General features: G+C 41.5%; 1 protein-coding gene across 1 annotated transcript in view; it reads right to left on the bottom strand.

The window, feature by feature from the left end:
- Positions 1 to 20,116, bottom strand: part of LOC115109402 (insulin-like growth factor 1 receptor) — a 163,898-nt gene that overhangs the window by 125,818 nt on the left and 17,964 nt on the right. The window contains exon 2 of the mRNA XM_029634246.2: positions 18,499 to 19,062. Coding sequence (XP_029490106.2) covers positions 18,499 to 19,062 — 564 coding nt within the window. The remainder of the gene's footprint in view (positions 1 to 18,498; positions 19,063 to 20,116) is intronic.

Raw genomic sequence — 20,116 nt, 5'->3', positions numbered from 1 at the left:
ACAAAAACCCTAGCTAAAATAATAAGCAAAATTAGAAAAGACATTAGAAAGGATAGAGAGCGATCAACATTGTTCTGGAACTGAGACATCATTGGGGTCTCATCCTTCGTCTACCTACCAGCTGATATCTCCTCACTACCCAAAGGGACTGGGTCAGGGCCCAGATCCATGTAGCTCCACTGGGAATCTCAGGATGGACCCACCTGCTTTTCAGTTATCACACGTTCCACATCCACACACTGTCCCTTCAGTGCGTCTGTCATAAGCTTCTGCCTTCACATTTATGCAATGTGAGGGGCCTCATACATGAACAGAAAAGACATACATTGTAACGATCTTCGTCTTCATCGGATGAGGAGTAGGAAGGATCGGACCAAAACGCAGCGTGGTAAGTGTCCATGATTATTTCTTATAACAGAACACAAAAATACCAAATAACAAAGTGAACATAAGAAATGAAAATCGAAACAGTCCTGAAAGGTGAAAACACAAAACAGGAAACAACTACCCACAAACACCAGGTGGGAAAAGGCTACCTAAGTATGGTTCTCAATCAGAGACAACGATAGACAGCTGCCTCTGATTGGGAATCATACCATGCCAAACACATAGAAAAGAAAACATAGAAAAACAACATAGAATGCCCACCCCAACTCACGCCCCGACCAAACCAAAATAGAGACATAAAAAAGGAACTAAGGTCAGGGCGTGACACACATAAACAAACACACACACCATAAAGGGAGCAGGGGAAGATGCCAGCAGAGAGACGTATCTGATCCTGTTGCTCCTGAAACTAGCTATTCAACCATGGCATAAAAATATTCCTTCTCTGCGGTATGTCAAATACAATGCCTTGCAAAAGTATTTCTACACATTTTATTGTGTTACAAAGTCGGACAAATGCATTTAATTGTCATTTTTTTCAACAATCTACACAAAATACTCTGTAATGTCAAAGTGGAAGCATTCTATTTTTTTTTTAGATGATTAGAAATAAATAACAAAAAAATAGTCGTTGCGTAAGTATTCAGCTCCCTGAGTCAATACATGTTAGAAACAACTTGGGCATTGATTAGAGCTGTGAGTCGTCTTGGGTAAGTCTCTAAGAGCTTTGCACACCTGGATTGTGCAATATTTTCCCTTTATTATTTTTTTTAATTCTTCAAACTCTGTCAAGATGTTGGGGATCATGGCTAGACAGCAATTTTCTAATCTTGCCAAAGATTTTCAAGCAAATTTAAGTGAAAACTGTAACTTGGCCACTCAGGAACATTCTATGTCTTTTTGATAAGAAACTCCTGTTTAGGCCAAAAAGTGTATTCCTTTGCTGTGTTTTATGCAGTATTACTTTAGTGCCTTTTGCTTACAAGATGCAAGTGTTGTATTCCATATATTTGTATTCTTCTTTTCACTGTCATTTAGGTCATTATTGTGGAGTCACTACAATATTGTTGATCCATCCTCAGTTTTCTACCATCGCAGACATTGAACTCTGTAGCTGTTTTAAATTCACAAATTTGCCTCATGGTAACATCCCTGAGCAGTTTCATTCGTCTCCTACAGTTCAGTTCAGAATGACTTTTGTATCTTTGCTGTACCTGAGTTGTTTAATATATAATCCATAGCATAATAATTAAAGAGATATTCAATGTTTGATTTGTTATTGTTACCCATCTACCAATCACTGCCCTTCTTTATGAGGCTTTCAAAAATCTTCCTGGTCTTAGTAGTTAAATCTGTGCTTAAAATTCAATAATTGACTGTAGGACCTTACAGATGTTGTATGTATGAGGGACAGAGGAAGGGTTTGTCATTCAAAAATCATGTAAACTCCTATTATTTTACACAGAGTGAGTTCATGTAACTTATTATGTGATTTTGGTAAGCCACACTTTACTCCTGAACCAATTTCGGCTTGCCTAAAAAAAGGGGATGAATACTTATGCAACGACAAAAAATATTCCACTTTGACATTACATAGTATTTTGTGTAGATTGTTCACCAAAAATTACAATTAAATCAATTTTAATCCCACTTTGTAACACAAAATGTGAAGAAATCCAAGCGGTCTGAATACTTTTGCAAGGCACCAACATTGCACACAGCCTCAATTCTGCAGGAGAGATTTGTCGGCATGAGATATTTTTTTTCTAACTGTGGAATTAACTTGGGCTTTAAGAGTTTACTTGCGGGCATGACGCATTATCTCCCTGGCAATGCCAAGCCTGCCCAGCAGTGAGTAGTGGCCACAGCGGGCAGAGAGCTCAGGCAGGCAGTCCCAGCAGCGTGGAGAGGAACAGAGCAGGGTGGCATGGCACGGCTACTCCTTTCACCTCTGTATGGAGCAGCTAGCAAGTAGCAATGCTAACAGGCGGAGACGAGATAGGCCTCATCCTTCCTGCCATTACAATAGGATTGAGCGGAATCTACCACGGAGCGGAGGCCCCATGGCGCTGAGAGAGGAAGTTATAGTATTCACACAGATTTATGAATGAGTGTTGAGAGCGCCGGATGAGTCACAGCTGCCGTGCGGAGCGGCCAGAAGGCAGCAGGCAGCCCATCAGAACAGGCACTGAGTGGCTCGCACACACTGTGTGTGTGTGTGTGTGTGTGTGTGTGTGTGTGTGTGTGTGTGTCCGGAGAGGCAGCATAAGCTACACTGTCCAGCTTTTTAATATCTTTAGAAGGGCATTGAGGACAGTATTTTGATTTTTAAAAGTATTCACATTTTACAAATAAACAGCAGATAAACAAAACATTTAAAATGACAACTTGAAAGACATTACTGTTCAAAATGCTTTGTAGTAAACTTGTTGTTGACAGAACCATGGCAGGCATGTAAGTGGTAGGGACTTACTAGTAGGGACTTCACGATTGTCCCAATACTTTGGTGCTGATGCAATATGTATTGCGATTCTCACCATTCTATATCTATTGCGATTCGATACTGTGCTTTTATCTGCGATCCAATGGTCCAAACAGTATGTCTGCTGCAGAGGGATGAGAGAGCCATGAGAAAACCAGTTTTGATCAGTCATGGAAATAAAAGTGCTGAAAAGAAATTGGCTCCTATTTAAAAAGGAAATGAAGAACAATCTATGAAGGAAGAATACTGAAGTTTTGGTGCAGGTACAGGTACAGCCAACTAGCGCAAACATAATATTGCGATATTGTCAAAACGACACAAGAAATAAAAAATAATAACCCGATATGTTACTCTACTGATTTCTTCCCTCATCACTACAAACAGTGAATGCAGTGAAACAGTATATAATATGTTTTTTTTTATGCTTTTGGGGAGAACTAAAAACATACTAAACAGTGAGGGAAAATAATTCCTGTCCGACCAATCACACTCGCCACTCAAAAAAAAACTATAAAACCAATTGTGAAGAAAAACTATTTTGTAACCAAATAGATTTTTCCCTTGCTTTCCGAGGTCTCAGGTTCTTGGGGCCGACTAAAGAGCGGCTCTGTAACAGCTAAACATATTAAGATCTCCTGCTCACATTTCTCAAGAATGACATTTATGAATGTGACCTAGATGAGAGAAAACGTGTCAGAGGCCAGAAGAGGGGCGAGGAGTGAGAGTGAGGGAAGAGCTGCCTGGAATGTACTCATACACACACACACACACACACACACACACACACACACACACACACACACACTATAACATATTTGTGTTCATACAGATACAAGTTGTAGTGTCTCACTGTCGTCAAGTTGACGGTGTTGATTTTATTGTCTACAGGGGGCAGTAGTGAGGGGAGAGGAGAACCTCGGTCCACTGATAAAGCAGCTCTCTATGCTACCATATAACCCTATTTACAGCCTGTTGTCAGTTTGCTTGCCCCCGACCACTCTATAAAAAGACAGTCTGAGAAAACAAATAGAGGGAGGGGCTTGTCTACCTTCTCTATGTATTTATTTTCAATGGCACCATGTAGTAGCAACAGGAATCAACCGTGCTCAGTCCTCTGGGAAAATAATAAAGACAAGGGCGTAGTGGCAGACACAGCAGTAGTAGACCCAGGGTTAACTGAACAGGAGGACTGTGTCTCACGTGTTGATTAATACCCCCCTTCTCACACCTATCGGGGATAGATTCCATATGGGGAATCTCTCCTGTAATGCTTTGTTGTACTGCTCTCAGATAAACTAGTGGGTAGGGCCTTGAGGCACAACACAAACATGGCGGTTAGGCTAGCTAGCTAATGTGTATAGTGCAGACCCAGTTTCCCATGGCTTTTCCCTCTTTCACTGTCGTGACCCATTGAGAATGCTGCAGGGCTGAGGGCAGTGGAGAATAAGATGATGGATTTGATTATGCCGTCTTTACTGTGGGGGAGGAGGGAGTAGAGAGAGAGGGAGTGTTCACGGTGTGAGGTTGATCAACAGAGTGGCATGGCTCTGTCGTCACTGTGGCACACTGCCTGAGCAGAGCCAGGCAGGCCTGGCGCAGGGAGATGGATCCAGGCAGTGAGTCACCAGCAACAATACCGTACCCCCAGGAAAGCACAGGCCTCTTGGAGGCCAGGGCAGGCGAGGCTGCTGAAACTGGAGCCCTTCCTGCTTTCTGTCCCTCACCACGGCCCTTTGATAAGCCTCAGAGAAGCCATTAAAAATTGAAAAGCCTTCCCTGCATGTCGAAGCAAAGGTCTGGTATTACGTTGGTTAAACAAAAACAAGACAACCGATCGCATAACACAGTCCACCTAACGCTGTGCACACACACAAACACATTCCCAGCGCCTGTCTCTGCCACCCCCATCATCATCCATACTTCCATTCAGTGATCTCTTGGTTTTTCACAAACATTCTTTATCCACCATACCACATGGCCTCTTTACATACAGGCTGTTCTGTGTGTTTCCCCTCTTTATCCTCTCAGAGCTGCAATGACTTACCCAGCAGGAATTCCTAACTTATATACTCACTTAAAGAGACAGTCACAAGCCCCTTTCCCAACTCCTGTCCAGTACACACTCTAGGTCTGCTGTAGAGGTAGGTTAAATGTATCAGATCCCACAAGCTAAACATTTAATTTAAAATCCTTAACCAATGACACCCACAGTCTGTCCTCTGTACCATAGGCCTAGTTCAGGTCAGATCACACAGAGCAGTGATGTCAAGTGTGTCTCTGGCATCCAGGGAGTAAATAGATTAAGTCTCCCAGAGCAGGAGAGAGCAGAGAGCAATGGTGCCAACTGCCAAGGCTCCTAATGATGTTCCTCTGGGTTCTGTAGGGGTTCAGGGCTGGGATATGCTGTGATCAGCCCTGTGTGACCAGTCACTCCCAGTGTTGGGGGTAACCTGTTACAAAAGTGACACGTAATGTAATCGGATGATTTTTTTATGAGTAACTAGTAATTTATTGCGTTACTTTTGAAAACTGGGTAATATAATTATAGTTACTTTGTTAAGTAACACGTGTGTTACTTTCAGAATCATATCTCTACCGGGTGCATGTGTCCAGGATCCAATCTCGACTTGCTTCCTCATTTAGTTCTCAAGCGAGAGGAGAAAGAGTGTTTGGAGAAATGTCATGACAGCTGCTGTCCATAAAAATGTATAGAGGGTGCACATCTGATCTTTGCCATTGATCACTTCTTTGATAGCAAAGCCCCGTATAGTGGCAAGTATGCCATCTATACATCTTTATGGGTCCGTGTACGTGCGGTCTAACCAGAACTGGAGGCTCGAGAGAAAGATTTTGAAATATATATATATATAACACATATGGAATCACGTAGTAACCAAAAAAGTGTTAAACAAATCAAAACCTTTGCATTTATGACAGCTTTGCACACTCTTGGCATTCTCTCAACAGCCAAATGAGGTAGTCACCTGGAATGCCTTTCAATTAACCTCTTCCCTCTACTCGGGACGCTTGCGTCCCAACTAGAGCTCTGGAAATGCAAATGTGCTACGCTAAATGCTAATAGTATTAGTTAAAACTCAAACGTTCATTAAAATACACAGGCAGGGTATCGAATTAAAGCTACACTCGTTGTGAATCCAGGCAACAAGTCAGATTTTTAAAATGCTTTTCGGCGACAGCATGAGAAGCTATTATCTGATAGCATGCACCAATACACTACAACACAAAAGCACAGCAGGGGACGTAAACAAAATAATTAGCATTTCGGCGTTACACAAACAGCACAATAAAATAGAAAACAGTCATTACCTTTCACCATCTTCTTTGTTGGCACTCCTAGATGTCCCATAAACACTATTGGGTCTTTATTTCGATTAAATCGGGCCATATAAAGCCAAGATATCGTTATATGTAGACTGTGTGATAAACGAAAAAAACAGCGATTTCACAACGTAACGTCATTTTTTAAAATTCAAAAAGTAGACGATAAACTTTCACAAAACACTTCGAAATACGTTTGTAATGCTACTTTAGGTATTAGTAAACGTTAATAAGCGATAAAAATCATCAGGAGGCGATGTAAAAATCATTAGCTGTCATCTTGGAAAAAATTTCACGAGAGAGCTCTTCCAAATGATCTGGGCGGAGACTGGAGGTAAGTGGTTCCCCTGATTCGGTTCAACCAAGAATCAAAGATGATTCAATTCACAAGACTCTAGACAACATGGGGATGCTGTGGGAGTTGAATCCTCGGTCTTATCTAATTCGGCTCACTGTGAACAATTGCTGGAAGTGGCGCAAGGATATTTATTTCCATTTTCTGTGATCAGGTTTTCCTGCGCTTTCCGATGTAACGCACGTTATGTTATAGCCACAGTCCTGATTTAACCAGTTTTAAAAACGTCCGAGTGTTTTCTATCCACACATTCTAACCATATGAACGTACTATATTCCTGGCATGAGTAGCAGGGCGCTGAAATGTTGCGCGATTTTTAACAAAATGTTCAAAAAAGTAGAGGGTAGGAGCAACTAGTTAACAGGTGTGCTTTGTTAAAAGTTCATTTGTGGAATTTCTTTCCCTCTTAATGCGTTTGAGCCAATCAGTTGTGTTGTGACAAGGTAGGGCGGGTATACAGAAGATACCCCTATTTGGTAAAAGACCAAGTCCATATAATGGCAAGAACAGCTCAAATACGCAAAGAGAAACGACAGTCCATCTTTACTTTAAGACATGAAGGTCAGTCAATCCGTTACATTTCAAGAACTTTTGAAGTTTCTTCAAGTGCGGTCGCAAAAACCATCAAGCGCTATGATGAAACTGGCTCTCATGAGGACTGCCACAGGAAAAGAAGACCCAGAGTTACCTCTGCTGCAGAGGATAAGTTCATTAGAGTTACAAGCCTCAGATTGCAGCCCAAATAAATGCTTCACAGAGTTCAAGTAACAGACACATCTCAACATCAACTGTTCAGAGGACACTGCTTAAATCAGGCCTTCATGGTCAAATTGCTACAAATAAACCACCACTAAAGGACACCAATAAGAAGAAGAGACTTGCTTGGGCCAAGAAACACTAGAAATGGACATTAGACTGGAGGAAAACTATGCTTTTGTCTGATGAGTCTAAATTTGAGATTTTTGGTTCCAACCGCCGTGTCTTTGTGAGACGCAGAGTAGGTGAATGGATGATCTCCGCATGTGTGGTTCCCACCGTGAAGCATGGAGGAGGAGGTGTGATGGTGCTTTGTTGGTGACACTGTCTGTGATTTATTTAGAATTCAAGGCACACTTAACCAGCATGGCTACCACAGCATTCTGCAGTGATACGCCATCCCATCTGGTTTGCACTTAGTCGGACTATCATTTGTTTCTCAACAGGACAATGACCCAAAACACACCTCCAGGCTGTGTAAGGGCTATTTGACCAAGAAGGAGAGTGATGGAGTGCTGCATCAGATGATCTGGCCTCCACAATCAGCCGACCTCAACCCAATTGAGCTGGTTTGGGATGAGTTGAACTGCAGAGCAAAGGCAAAGGAAAAGCAGCCATCAAATACTCAGCATATGTGGGAACTCCTTCAAGACTGTTGGGAAAGCATTCCTCATGAAGCTGGTTGAGAGAATGCCAAGAGTGTGCAAAGCTGTCATCAAGGCGAAGGGTGGCTACTTTGAAGAATCTAAAATATTATATATTTAGATTTTTTAACACTTTTTTGGTTAATACGTTTGACTGGTACAGTATGTCTAATTATGCAGCCCATATGATTGTGCAGCACTTCTTGACTAGCACAGGAAAGCAGCACCACAGATGGAAAGAGAAACTAGTGATCAAACCTGAGTTAGTAAGTAGCCTATCGTTGATAGAGTGTGTGTGGCACGCCTCACTCCTTCAGACAGTCAAAAAGGTGAGGTTTGAGATTTATTTCATGAAAGTAAGGCAAAGTAATATAACGAGTAATATAAGGCATTCCTTTCCATGCAAAGTCATTTTGTAAATTAACGCATTACTTTGGTTAAATGTGTAATATATACATTTTTCAACACTAGTCACTAGGGGAGGCAGGTAGCCTGGTTGGTTGGTAGGAGCGTTGGGCCAGTAACCGAAAGGTTTTTGGATCGAATCCCTGAGCTGACAAGGTAAAAATATTTTGTTCTGCCCCTGAGCAAGGCAGCTAACCAACTGTTCCCCGGGCGCCGCTGACATGGATGTTGATTAAAGCAACCCCCGCACCTCTCTGATTCAGAGATGCAGAAGACACTTCAGTTGAATGCATTCAGATGTACAATTGTCTAGGAATTTCCCTTTCCAACCTTGACCCTAACACTGACACAACACTAGTTGAGTTAATACCACAGTTACTCTTACAGACCCACCCTCATATCAACTCACACAAAGACCCTTTATTAACGCAAGTGCTAAAAAGTTGACACCGTTTTTATTTTACTACTATGTAGACTGAGGAAAACACAAAACCAGTCTTGCAAGGTGCTGACTAACGGGGCATAGTAAAAACGTGTAGACACACATGCAGGGATGATTTATCACAAATCACAAACCAGCTGCCTTGGACAGTTGACACATTTGGAGCAAAGTAAAAGATACAAACCAACAGGGTGTTTGTTATCAAGTGTTATATGAAAGTCAAGGGCCAGATGTAAGAAACCAGACACCAGAATTTCATTGAAGCTGAGCATATTGTAAGTAAATATTCAAACACGTTTAAGGGAAAAGTTAGCTATGTGAGGTCAGATGAGGATGAGTGTCTGTTACTCTGTTAAGGAGTATTTATACCCTATGGAGACGGAAGTATGGGGGCGTAGCGCAGTGTTGCAATGTCGTTTTTCGTCACAAAAGGGGTGGCTACTTGTAGTACGTGCAAACATTCTATGTACTCCTGTGTGCTATTACATTTGGAACGCACCGTATAATTGTTTGCGCAGCCGTGGAGGCAGTTGTTGTGTAGGCAATGACGCTGTATTTTACCACCAACTCGCTTGGTTCCTTAAGCTGATCTATATAGCCCATGCATCAAAGTAGCCTATTTTTAATTGATAACCAAATATAATCTCAGTGACTGTTCAAACAATGAACCAACAAACATTGTAGCCTCATTAGAATCCCCCCAAAAGGTATTTTGTTTAGAAATGATGATGTTTTGAAACTGTAAAATCTGCCATTTGATTTTTTCCTCTGTGACCAGTCACTCCAACCTTGACCCTAACACTGACACAACAACACTAGTTGAGTTAATACCACAGTTACTCCCCAAGACCCACCCTCATATCAACTCACACAAAGACCCTTTATCAACCTTCTCATCAAACGAGGAAAGGCAAGTGCCTAGTTTTACTACTACGTAGACTGAGGAAAACACACAACCAGTCTTGCAAGATGCAGACTAACGGGGCATAGTAGAAACATGTAGACACACAGATGATTTGTCACAAATCACAAACCAGCTGCCTTGGACAGTTGACACATTTGGAAAAAGTGAAAGATACAAACCAATAGGGTGTTATCAGGTGCTATAACCTGGGTAGTTTGAGCCCTGAATGCTGATTGGCTGACAGCCTTGGTATATGAGATCGAATACCACGGGTATGAAAAAACATGTATTTTTACTGCTCTAATTACGTTGGTAACCAGTTTATAATAGCAACAAGGCACCTAGAGGGTTTGTGGTATATTGTCAATATACCACGGCTAAGGGCTGTGTCCAGGCACTCCGCGTTGCATCATGCTTATGAATAGTCCTTAGCCCGTGGTATATTGGCCATATACCACACCTCCACGGGCATTATTGCATAATAATATGTAAGTCAAGGGCAGTGTGGTTAAGAAACCAGACAACAGAGTTTCATTGGAGCTGAGCAATCTTTAAGTAATTATTCAAACACAAATATGTTAGATATGTGAGGTCAGACGAGGAGTGTCTTGTTACTGTTACTCAGTAGTTTTCTCCAGAGCTGTGTGGTGTGACCTACCCTTATAGAGCAACGCTGGTTGGGACTAGGGCTGTGGCAGTCACAAAATTTCATCCGCCGGTGATTGTCAAACTGTCGGTCTCACAGTAATTGACAGTTAATTAACATAAACACATGTAGCATCTCCTGGCTTCCACTGATGCAGACCTTTGGAACATTTACATTTTTAAAAGTATAATAAATCCATGTACACCTTCACCTTCACAATAAATCCATTATGTATTTTAGACAGGTCTAAAGAAGCATGATATGAAGAAAATGTATTCTATTTCAGAAGAAAATAATGGCATACTCTGGAGTTAGTTTCTGATGTGGCTATGCTAAATGGCTGTGGGCTACACTAGTTAATTTAGCAGACAAGATTTTCTTAAAATTCTGTGGCATTATTTTATTTTATAGTATGAAGAATACAATATGTTTAGATTTTTAATACATTGTAAGGCTGCATGATGAGATTCTAATGATGATTTGAAAAAAGTAACTTGAAAGGTATGAGCTCTGTCATGTTTTTTTGCAAAGGCTGTACACATCGAATTTTATGGCGGCATCCCCTCTGTGGCCGTAATGCACCCTAAAGAAAATCCATGCCTTTTGCGGCCCGGAGTGCTGTGTTGTGCACTTCTCCCTGAGTGCTGCACAATCTGAAGCGCCTCTCACTCACATGGCTCTCCGTCACATGATCGGGTCTATCTCACAGGCTACAAGTGAAGACAGACACATCGGGGACGAAACTGTGCGCGTCCTTATCCAATTCCGAGGTGCATATTGAAGATATTGGAAGAACTGTCCACATTTACTTTCCATCAGCCAACAAGATAAGTACGCCTAACAAACAGCAAAAGTACTAGCCTATGTCAATCTACTATCCCCCATAGTACAAACGTCAACCTATTTTATCCTGTGTGAGAAATAAATATCCCAAACATAGTCTGGAACAGTTGTGCGGTGCTCAGCCCAGTCAAAACTGTTCGCTGCTCTGGCCCCCCAATGGTGGAACAAACTCCCTCACGACGCCAGGACAGCGGAGTCAATCACCACCTTCCGGAGACACCTGAAACCCCACCTCTTTAAGGAATACCTAGGATAGGATAAAGTAATCCTTCTCACCCCCCTTAAAAGATTTAGATGCACTATTGTAAAGTGGCTGTTCCACTGGATGTCATAAGGTGAACGCACCAATTTGTAAGTCGCTCTGGATAAGAGCGTCTGCTAAATGACTTAAATGTAAATGTAAATGCAATAAATCCAAAATGAATACAACCACGGGCATAAAAAAAACATGTTTTATTCAATGTGGCTGATCAGAACGTTTTGCTTAAAATATTGATAACTATTTGGCTATTTCTTCACATTATAAGCACAGCAATCCGCACATGGCAGCAGGCTATACTGCCCTACCAAGCAAAAAGGCAGTAACTGCTCATATCATGGAACTGAGAAATATGGCTTTTATTAACCTTGGTTTCACAGTAACTTTATGCAGTTACTGCTAACATGTCCACCATTTGCTCCAAAATACAATAGAGGCAGGATACTTGTCCACATGATTAAGCATGTATTTAATGTAGCAGAAATTACATTATCTCATTTTTCGACCAAATGAGCAGTTACTGCCTTGTTGCTTGTTAGGGCAGTATAACAGCGAATGTTCGATGAGTGAGAAAACACCATTATCAAAAGATACCGCAAATGTGATTATGTGTGTAATGCTTTTATTATAAAGGAGCATTTTTATTGTTAAATTATCTTCCTCAAACTTGAAACTCACGCACTGCTTATTTAGGCTCTACACCACTTGTAAAGCGGATTAACGTGCTTAATGTTAAGAAGTTATTTGGTCACTTTAGTTTTGATACAAACCTCATTAAAACATATAGGCCTATGGGCTAGGCTACATGAGGTGTGTGACTAAGATTTGAAAAAGTCACAAAAAAATGTTGTTTCTTATGCTGGGCATCATTCACAAGTGATAATATATAACTCACAAGTGATAGGCTAATATTGTCATCCATCAGACTATTCTGGATTTAATCTTGTCTTTCCATATACTAAATAATATATGTGTGAAATTTGTTATGATTTTGAATGGACGGTAGCATCCCACCTGGCCAACATCCAGTGAAATTGCAAAGCGCGAAATTCAAAAATACTAAATTCAAATATTTAACATTCTTGAAAATATATGTGTTATACATCACAATAAAGCTTAACTTCTTGTTAATCCAGCCGCCGTGTCCGATTTTTCAAAAAGGCTTTACGGCGAAAGCAAACCATGCGATTATCTGAGGACAGCGCCCCGCATACAAACACATGAAAATCATATTTCAAGAAGGCAGGTGCGACACAAAAGTCAGAAATAGCGATGTAAAAAATGTCTTACCTTTGATGATCTTCTTCTGTTGGCACTCCAAAAGGTCCCAGTTACATCGCAAATTGTCCTTTTGTTCGATATTGTCCTTCTTTATATCCATAAAAACTCAGTTTAGCTGGCGCGCTTCATTCAATAATCCACCCATTTTCCCTCCATCAAGATGCATACAAAATGAATCCCAAACGTTACTAATAAACTTTTCCAAGCGAGTCAAACAGCGTTTATAATCAAACCTTAGGTATCCTAATAGACAAATAAACGATAAAAGTTAAGACGGAGAATCGTTATTGTCTTTACCGGAGGAAAATATCAAATAACGCGATTTCTTCCACTCGCTTGGAAACACTGCAGCCAAAATGTGAGCCACCTAGAAAAACTACAATTCCTGTGTAATTTTTCCAAAAACCAGCCTGAAACTCTTTCTAAAGACTGTTGACATCTAGTGGAAGCCCTAGGAACTGCAATCTGGGAGGACTTGGCCTTATAATTAAAGTAATAGCCATTGAAAAAAGTGGTAAGGTGAATTCTTTTTTTGGGGGGGGGGTTGTCCTCGGGGTTTCGCCTGCCATATCAGTTCTGTTATACTCACAGACATTATTTGAACAGTTTTAGAAACTTTAGAGTGTTTTCTATGCAAATCTACCATATGAATATCCTAGCTTCTGGGCCTGAGTAACAGGCCGTTTACTTTGGGCACGCTTTTCATCCAGATGTCAAAATACTGCCCCCTAGCAAATGAAGGACGCTTTTCCTGTGGTTCATTTTCATGCCAGCCAGGTAGGCTATACTCCTGTTGTAAAGATAAACAATGTGCTTAATATTAGGAAAGTTTAGAAATAAATATAGTAGGCCTAGTCTATAGAAAGCTTATGGGATCATAATCACTCTGTTTTATCACGCAATTGCATAGCCTATAGAAATGTTGCGTAACATGAACTCATGGGCTCTCGTGAAGTATTTTATTAGATTTCCGATTACATTTTCATTGTTGTCAGAGTGATTAGAGGGACAATAGAGTGTTGAGTACCAGGCAGTTAGCAAGTTTGGTAGGCTACTAATGACAATCAGCAGCATCAGAGTTTTGAGAAGCCTAATTACTGTGATTAAACGGTCATGTAGAATTTGACTGCCTTCATGACTCATGACCGCCTGTGTGGCGGTAATACGGTCACCGCAACAGCTCTAGTTGGGACAGCCTGCCTACCTGCCTGTATGATGCCTGTCTCTCTCCCATTGGCTGGCTTTGCTCCCTTCTCCTCTGGGGTAGGAAGACATGCTTGTCTGGAACAGAGCGACCTGAGGGGCCCATTTGAAGCAGGCCAGAGAGCACGCTCAGTCACAAAACCCAAAACACACACCGACAACACGCAGTGTCACAGGGCCATGGCCAGCCAAACCACTCAACTGCACTGTATGGTGGCTGGAGTGTGTAAACAGTCAAGAGATATCGCACAGTCAAAGCTGTTAACAGCCTCTGATAAGGCTGGCAGAAGAGAGAAGGGAAATTACTGGTAAAACTATCAAGAAGGGCAATAAAAGAAGACGTCTGGACCAAACCTGTTGAAGGGAAGGAGGGAGGGAAGGAGGGAAAGGGGGAACATTGGAGGAGGAGGGCGCTGGGCTGTGTTATGCCTCCTCCGGGGTGTTAGTGAGAACCTGCCATTGTGCATGTGCACTTGACATTTCTGTGACATTTTTCCCTCAACCCCCTCCTCATATAAGCCCTCCGTTAGCGCCTCGCCACACACCGCAGCCTACTACTAAAGAGAACTCAGTAATCTCCACGGCCCGGCTCTGCCTTATCCCGGACAAAGAGCCAAATACCAGCCAGGTAACCCTATCCTATCCTATCCACGCCCAGCCATAGAGCCAGGAATTAACCTGTCATGTGTTGCTATTTTCATGCGCATCTCTGAGGCTATCTGTTCCTTTTAATCTAACATTATGAAGGTTGGTGTTGTTTAAATCTGTACACAGGGTGTATATACAAGCAGGCAAGGCAAGGCAAGTATAGAGTAAAGGCCTGTTTGACCTGACAAACAATAGTGCTCCAAAAAACATCCGCCGGAGGCTAAACTAGTCCTACTAGCAAAAAGCATCTCCTAGTCACGTACTGTAATTAAAGAGAGGCATTCAGAGTAGAGGACTGGTCTGGATTGACTAGGAAACCACTGCACTGCATGCCCTTGAAGAAACATCTGTACTGGAGAAAAACAAGGCAATTATGCAGAGTGGAGTATCTACCCTTCAGAGGGCCAGAGAAAGTCTCATCTCTGCTAGACTCAGAGACTTGACCATTGTATGGGTGAGACTTGAGCCTACAAATCTAGCAGTATAACCACTAAACCACAATCACACACCCTCTAAATAAGCCATTCTATCGTGATATCACAACACAGTCTATCTCTGATAGCCTTTACCTTCAGAGTTGAGACCACAAAGCTCAGAGGATTTATCCTGCTTTAAGGTGGGAAAATTGATCTGTGAGAGCAAATCAAAAATGCCCTTTGTCTACTTTCTGTTACAAATCTTATGAAAAACAAAGATGTTGGCCATTGGTTCCAACCAACATCAGGTAAAGCACAAGCAAATCTTTGTACATCAGGGATGTTCGTTCCGCATAGACCACCGCACAAAAACTGGTTGCATCAACATTGTTTCCATGTTATTACAGCCAAAAATGAAATCTGATGATGCCTTTAAATTGTTGAACTTGGGTCAAACGTTTCGTGTAGCCTTCCACAAGCTTCCCACAATAAATTGGGTGAATTTTGGCCCATTCCTCCTGACAGAGTCGGTGGAACTCAGTCAGGTTTGTAGGCCTCCTTGCTCACACATGCTTTTTCAGTTCTGCCCACAAATATTCTATGGGATTGAGGTCAGGGCTTTGTGATGGCCACTCCAATACATTGACTTTGTTGTCCTTAATCCATTTTCCCACAACTTTGGAAGTATGCCTGGGGTCATTGTCCATTTAGAAGACCCATTTGCGACCAATATTTAACTTCCTGACTGATGTCTTGAGATGTTTCTTCAATATATCCAGATCATTTTTCTTCCTCATTTATGCCATCTATTTTGTGAAGTGCACCAGTCCCTCCTTGCAGCAAAGCACCCCCACAACATGATTCTGCCACGGTTGGGATGGTGTTATTTGGCTTGCAAGCCTCCTCCTTTTTCCTCCAAACATAACAATGGTCATTATGGCCAAACATTTATATTTTTGTTTCATCAGACCAGAGGATATTTCTCAAAAAAAGTATGATTTTTGTCCCCATGTGCAGTTGCAAACCATAGTCTGTCTTTTTGATGGCGGTTTTGGAGCAGTGGCTTCTTCCTTGCTGAGTGGCCTTACAGGTTATGACGATATAGGACTCGTTTTACTATGGATATAGATACTTTTGTACCGGTTTCCTCCAGCATCTTCACAAGGTCCTTTGCTGTTGTTCTGTGATTGATTTGCACTTTTCACACCAAAGTACGTTCAACTCTTAGGAGACAGAATGCGTCTCCTTCCTGAGCGGTATGACGGCTGCGTGGTCCCATGGTGTTTATACTTGCGCACAATTGTTTGTACAGATGAACGTGGAACCTTCAGGTGTTTGAAAATGAATCCCAAGGATGAACCAGACTTGTGGAGGTCTACAATTTATTTCTGAGGTCTTGGCTGATTTCTTTTGATTTTGCCATGATATCAAGCAAAGAGTAACTGAGTTTGATGGTAGGCCTTGAAATACATCCACAGATACACCTCCAATTGACTCAAATTGTGTTAATTAGCCTATCAGAAGCTTCTAAAGCCATGACATAATTTTCTGGAATTTTCCAAGCTGTTTAAAAGCACAGTCAACTTAGTGTATGTAAACTTCTGACCCACTGGAATTGTGATACAGTGAATTATAAGTGAAATAATCTGTCTGTAAACAATTGTTGGAAAAATGACTTGTGTCATGCACAAAGTAGATGTCCTAACCGACTTGCCAACACTATAGTTTGTTAACAAGAAATGTGTGGATTGGTTGAAAAACAAGTTTAAATGACTCCAACCTAAGTGTATGTAAACTTCCGACTTCAACTGTTTGTCCATAACGGCCAGTCACGACTGTCTATACTGTAACATACAGTTAGCTACACCAGAGGCCCAACAAATAACTTCAACATCCTGAATAATTTAATTCTGCATTCAAAGAACAATAATCACAACAATAAAGACAATTCCTTGTTTATAGAAACATAAATGGTCACTAAGGAAGTCGCTAGAGGTTGATTTCCTCTATTTGTTTTCTGGGTCTGAAGGGAAGGGGAGATGTTTAGAACTACCAGTTATCCATGGGAGTTGTAGACAGGTCTTCAAAAGGCCAGGGCTGAAGGGACATTTTCCCACCATTATTCCATGTTGATGAGTGGAAATGGGAGCAGACAGGCAGGCAGGAGGAGTAGCAGCCTAGAAGCCCTGTTTTCCTCCCAACCTTTTGGGAGTCAAGGTCGACCTCATCTTCTTCACCTGGCAAATTTATCTGAACCCCTTTGATTTGGACCTGGGAGATTCTGCAGAAACTGTCCACACAGAGAGACACTCTAAACAGGCTTTGAACAGGCGCCGTCTCACTCAAGCTCTCACTAATAGTCTGGACAAAACAAATAAATACGTTATGGTGGGAGTCTGTTTGGTCAATGCTGTCACCCTCTCACCCACACATCAACATCAACAACAACACCCACTATGCCTAAGAAAGACAACATAACAACCTTTTCCACTATGCCATGCCCTTAAAGATGGAATCTGCATTAGGGTAAACAGCACCACTGTTCGCCCAGTGTCTTTGTTATTGTTGTGTTGATGAAAAGAAAGAAGAGGAGCATTGCAGCGCATATTTTGCTGTCCTATCGTGTGTGCAATGATGACTGTTTGTTGTTTGTAGAAACATCTTTCTTGTTGCAATATCCCAAACAGGCGTGTTAGTTTCACCAATTAAGGAGTCCAGTCCTAAATAAGTCAATTGTTAGCTGTTAAAGTCTTACAACCAGACATTAATTATATTTATTTACTAAATTCAAATATTATATCTGTGAGTAATAGACAGATATACATCTTAATAATATAACTATAAAGAGGCTACCTGAAACGTATCCTTCATTTTTCATAGCCTTTAAATACTTAGTGTTAGTGTAGTGTGGTGTGTCATAACTTATTCATCACATCAGGTAGATATAGTAAATATTGACCTGATATGGTCCAGACAGGAAGAGCAAAAGTAACCTCAACTCAACATGTATTTAATACCAAGAGCTGTATAATGCACCCATCCTTAGTTCTGTCAGCAAATAGGTTGATCTAAAGAAAAGGCCTCCATAATAAATAGAGAGGAAAGGTTTTTACTGGACAGGGGACAATCCTTCTCCCTGCTGAATATGAAGGGAAAACACTGCATAGATTCATGGGATTTGTTCACTGGGGAAGAAATGCACAATTTGAGAATGTTTGCGAGACTGGAACCCACCTACCGATGTCAGAGACCTATGCAAGACTTGCATCACAAGTGGGATAGACAAATATCTCAGGTATTTGGGAAATAATCTACCTTAAAACCTTAAAAGAATATTTTTTTTAAATCTCATTTTCTGCAGGTGTAAACAAATATCGTAAAAAAAATAGCTAGCAATAAACAGGAGCTCTGTGAACAGGCTGTCCTCTGTGACCCTGACTGGGTCTCTGCTGCCCACACTGTAAAGAGAAAAGCTCAGAGCTCCTTACCTTTCTGGCAGTGGTTGGATGTCCAGCAGCGAGAGTTAAAGTTGCCGTTAAAGCTGGTCTTGATGCACTGAGCGTTGTCCTCCGTGATGCCTGGACACACATCACCACACTCCTTGGATTGCTTGTTCCCCGCAATGAAGTTGTTGAACTCTGCGTCCATGATGAGAGACCAGTCCACAGAGTCCAGGTAGCAGAGCTCCGGGTTCTTCTCGATCCGGATGGCCCCTCGCGTGATGTTCCTCAGGTTGTACAGGCCGATGTCCTTCAGACTGGTCATCTCAAAAATAACCAGGGCATAGTTGTAGAAGAGGTTGCGTCCGTGAATGACGTTGAGGTTGGGGAAGAGCGTGCTGAGGCTGTCCAGGCCGGAGACCCGGAACAGGAGCAGGTAGTCGGTGATGACGGTCAGCTTGGGGAAGCTGAGGGAGCGGAAGAGCTCCTGGTTGAGGTTGTTGGTCTTGTCTCCGATGAGGAGTATCTGCAGGAAGCCTTCCACCACCGTGCAGTTCTCCAGACGCTTGAACTCACTGATGTCATTACGTATGTCAATACTTGGACCACAGACTGGAGAGAGAAAGAGAAAGAAAAATCACACATGACATAATTATTACACATATTAGTTTATCATTTTAAAACACAGAATTTGTTTTTCCTTTATTCAATGTACCTAAATAAAATGTACCATTTAATTTGATTTTAGAATGTATTTATCAATTTGTCTACATACCGATTCATTGTGTTAATCTGTTTACCATGTCTATCATGTAAATCCAATTTCAAGTATTTTCAGGTAGTGACCTGGCTTAAAGGTTCACTGTCAGCCAGTCCCAGACATACTGTAAGATGACAGCACCAAAATAACAAGCACAGCAGCCATTAATAGGATGTAATCTAATCTTCTTGAGATCATCTCTGAAAATATCTGGACTTGAAAGTGCTTAAAACAGGATGTCTTATGTTATGGTGTTCTCTTCATGTACAAAAGTTTATTTTTGCTTTTCTTTTATGGATATAACTATTAATTTCACTGTGACAGAAGAGAGAGACAAACAGACAGGGTCATCTGAGGTGAGTGTGCTCTTCATTCTGAGCAGGCGTAGGAAGTTCTCTCTCTCAATGACAAGGGTCAATATTTTGAGATTCTATTGCTATATATTTTGGTAAGATCTGGGATCCTAGGTTCCTCTCCTTTACCGGGATAACCCGTGTTTAAAAAGATCCCATCCATCTTAGCTCAGCACACAAAAAGCAACACACGAAACCAAAGTCCCCGAAGTTGACTATCTCTCTCATACACACACACTCATACACACAGACACCTTGATCTATTATTCATTAATGACAATCATCTCTGCTTTTAATTGTGTCTGTCAATTACTCCAAGTGGGAATGGATACAAGCATACAAAATGGGATATCACCACTGAAAGACTGCTATGATAACAAACCAAATAAAACCCAGTCCCTGTTTATCTAAGTGTTTCATGGATAACACTAAATGTACTGTCAGAATGTAAACTAAACTATATGTCCCACATCTACCTGTATTGGCTGTTGCTTGGCCCCTGTCTCCCTATAAACCCAAGATAATCCTTTCACTGTAACACTTGGAGCAGGCC

This window comes from Oncorhynchus nerka, linkage group LG25 (assembly GCF_034236695.1).
Source record: "Oncorhynchus nerka isolate Pitt River linkage group LG25, Oner_Uvic_2.0, whole genome shotgun sequence".
Lineage (NCBI taxonomy): Eukaryota > Metazoa > Chordata > Actinopteri > Salmoniformes > Salmonidae > Oncorhynchus > Oncorhynchus nerka.
The sequence above is the reverse complement of the archived record's forward strand: the minus strand, read 5'-3'. Positions and strand labels throughout refer to the sequence as shown.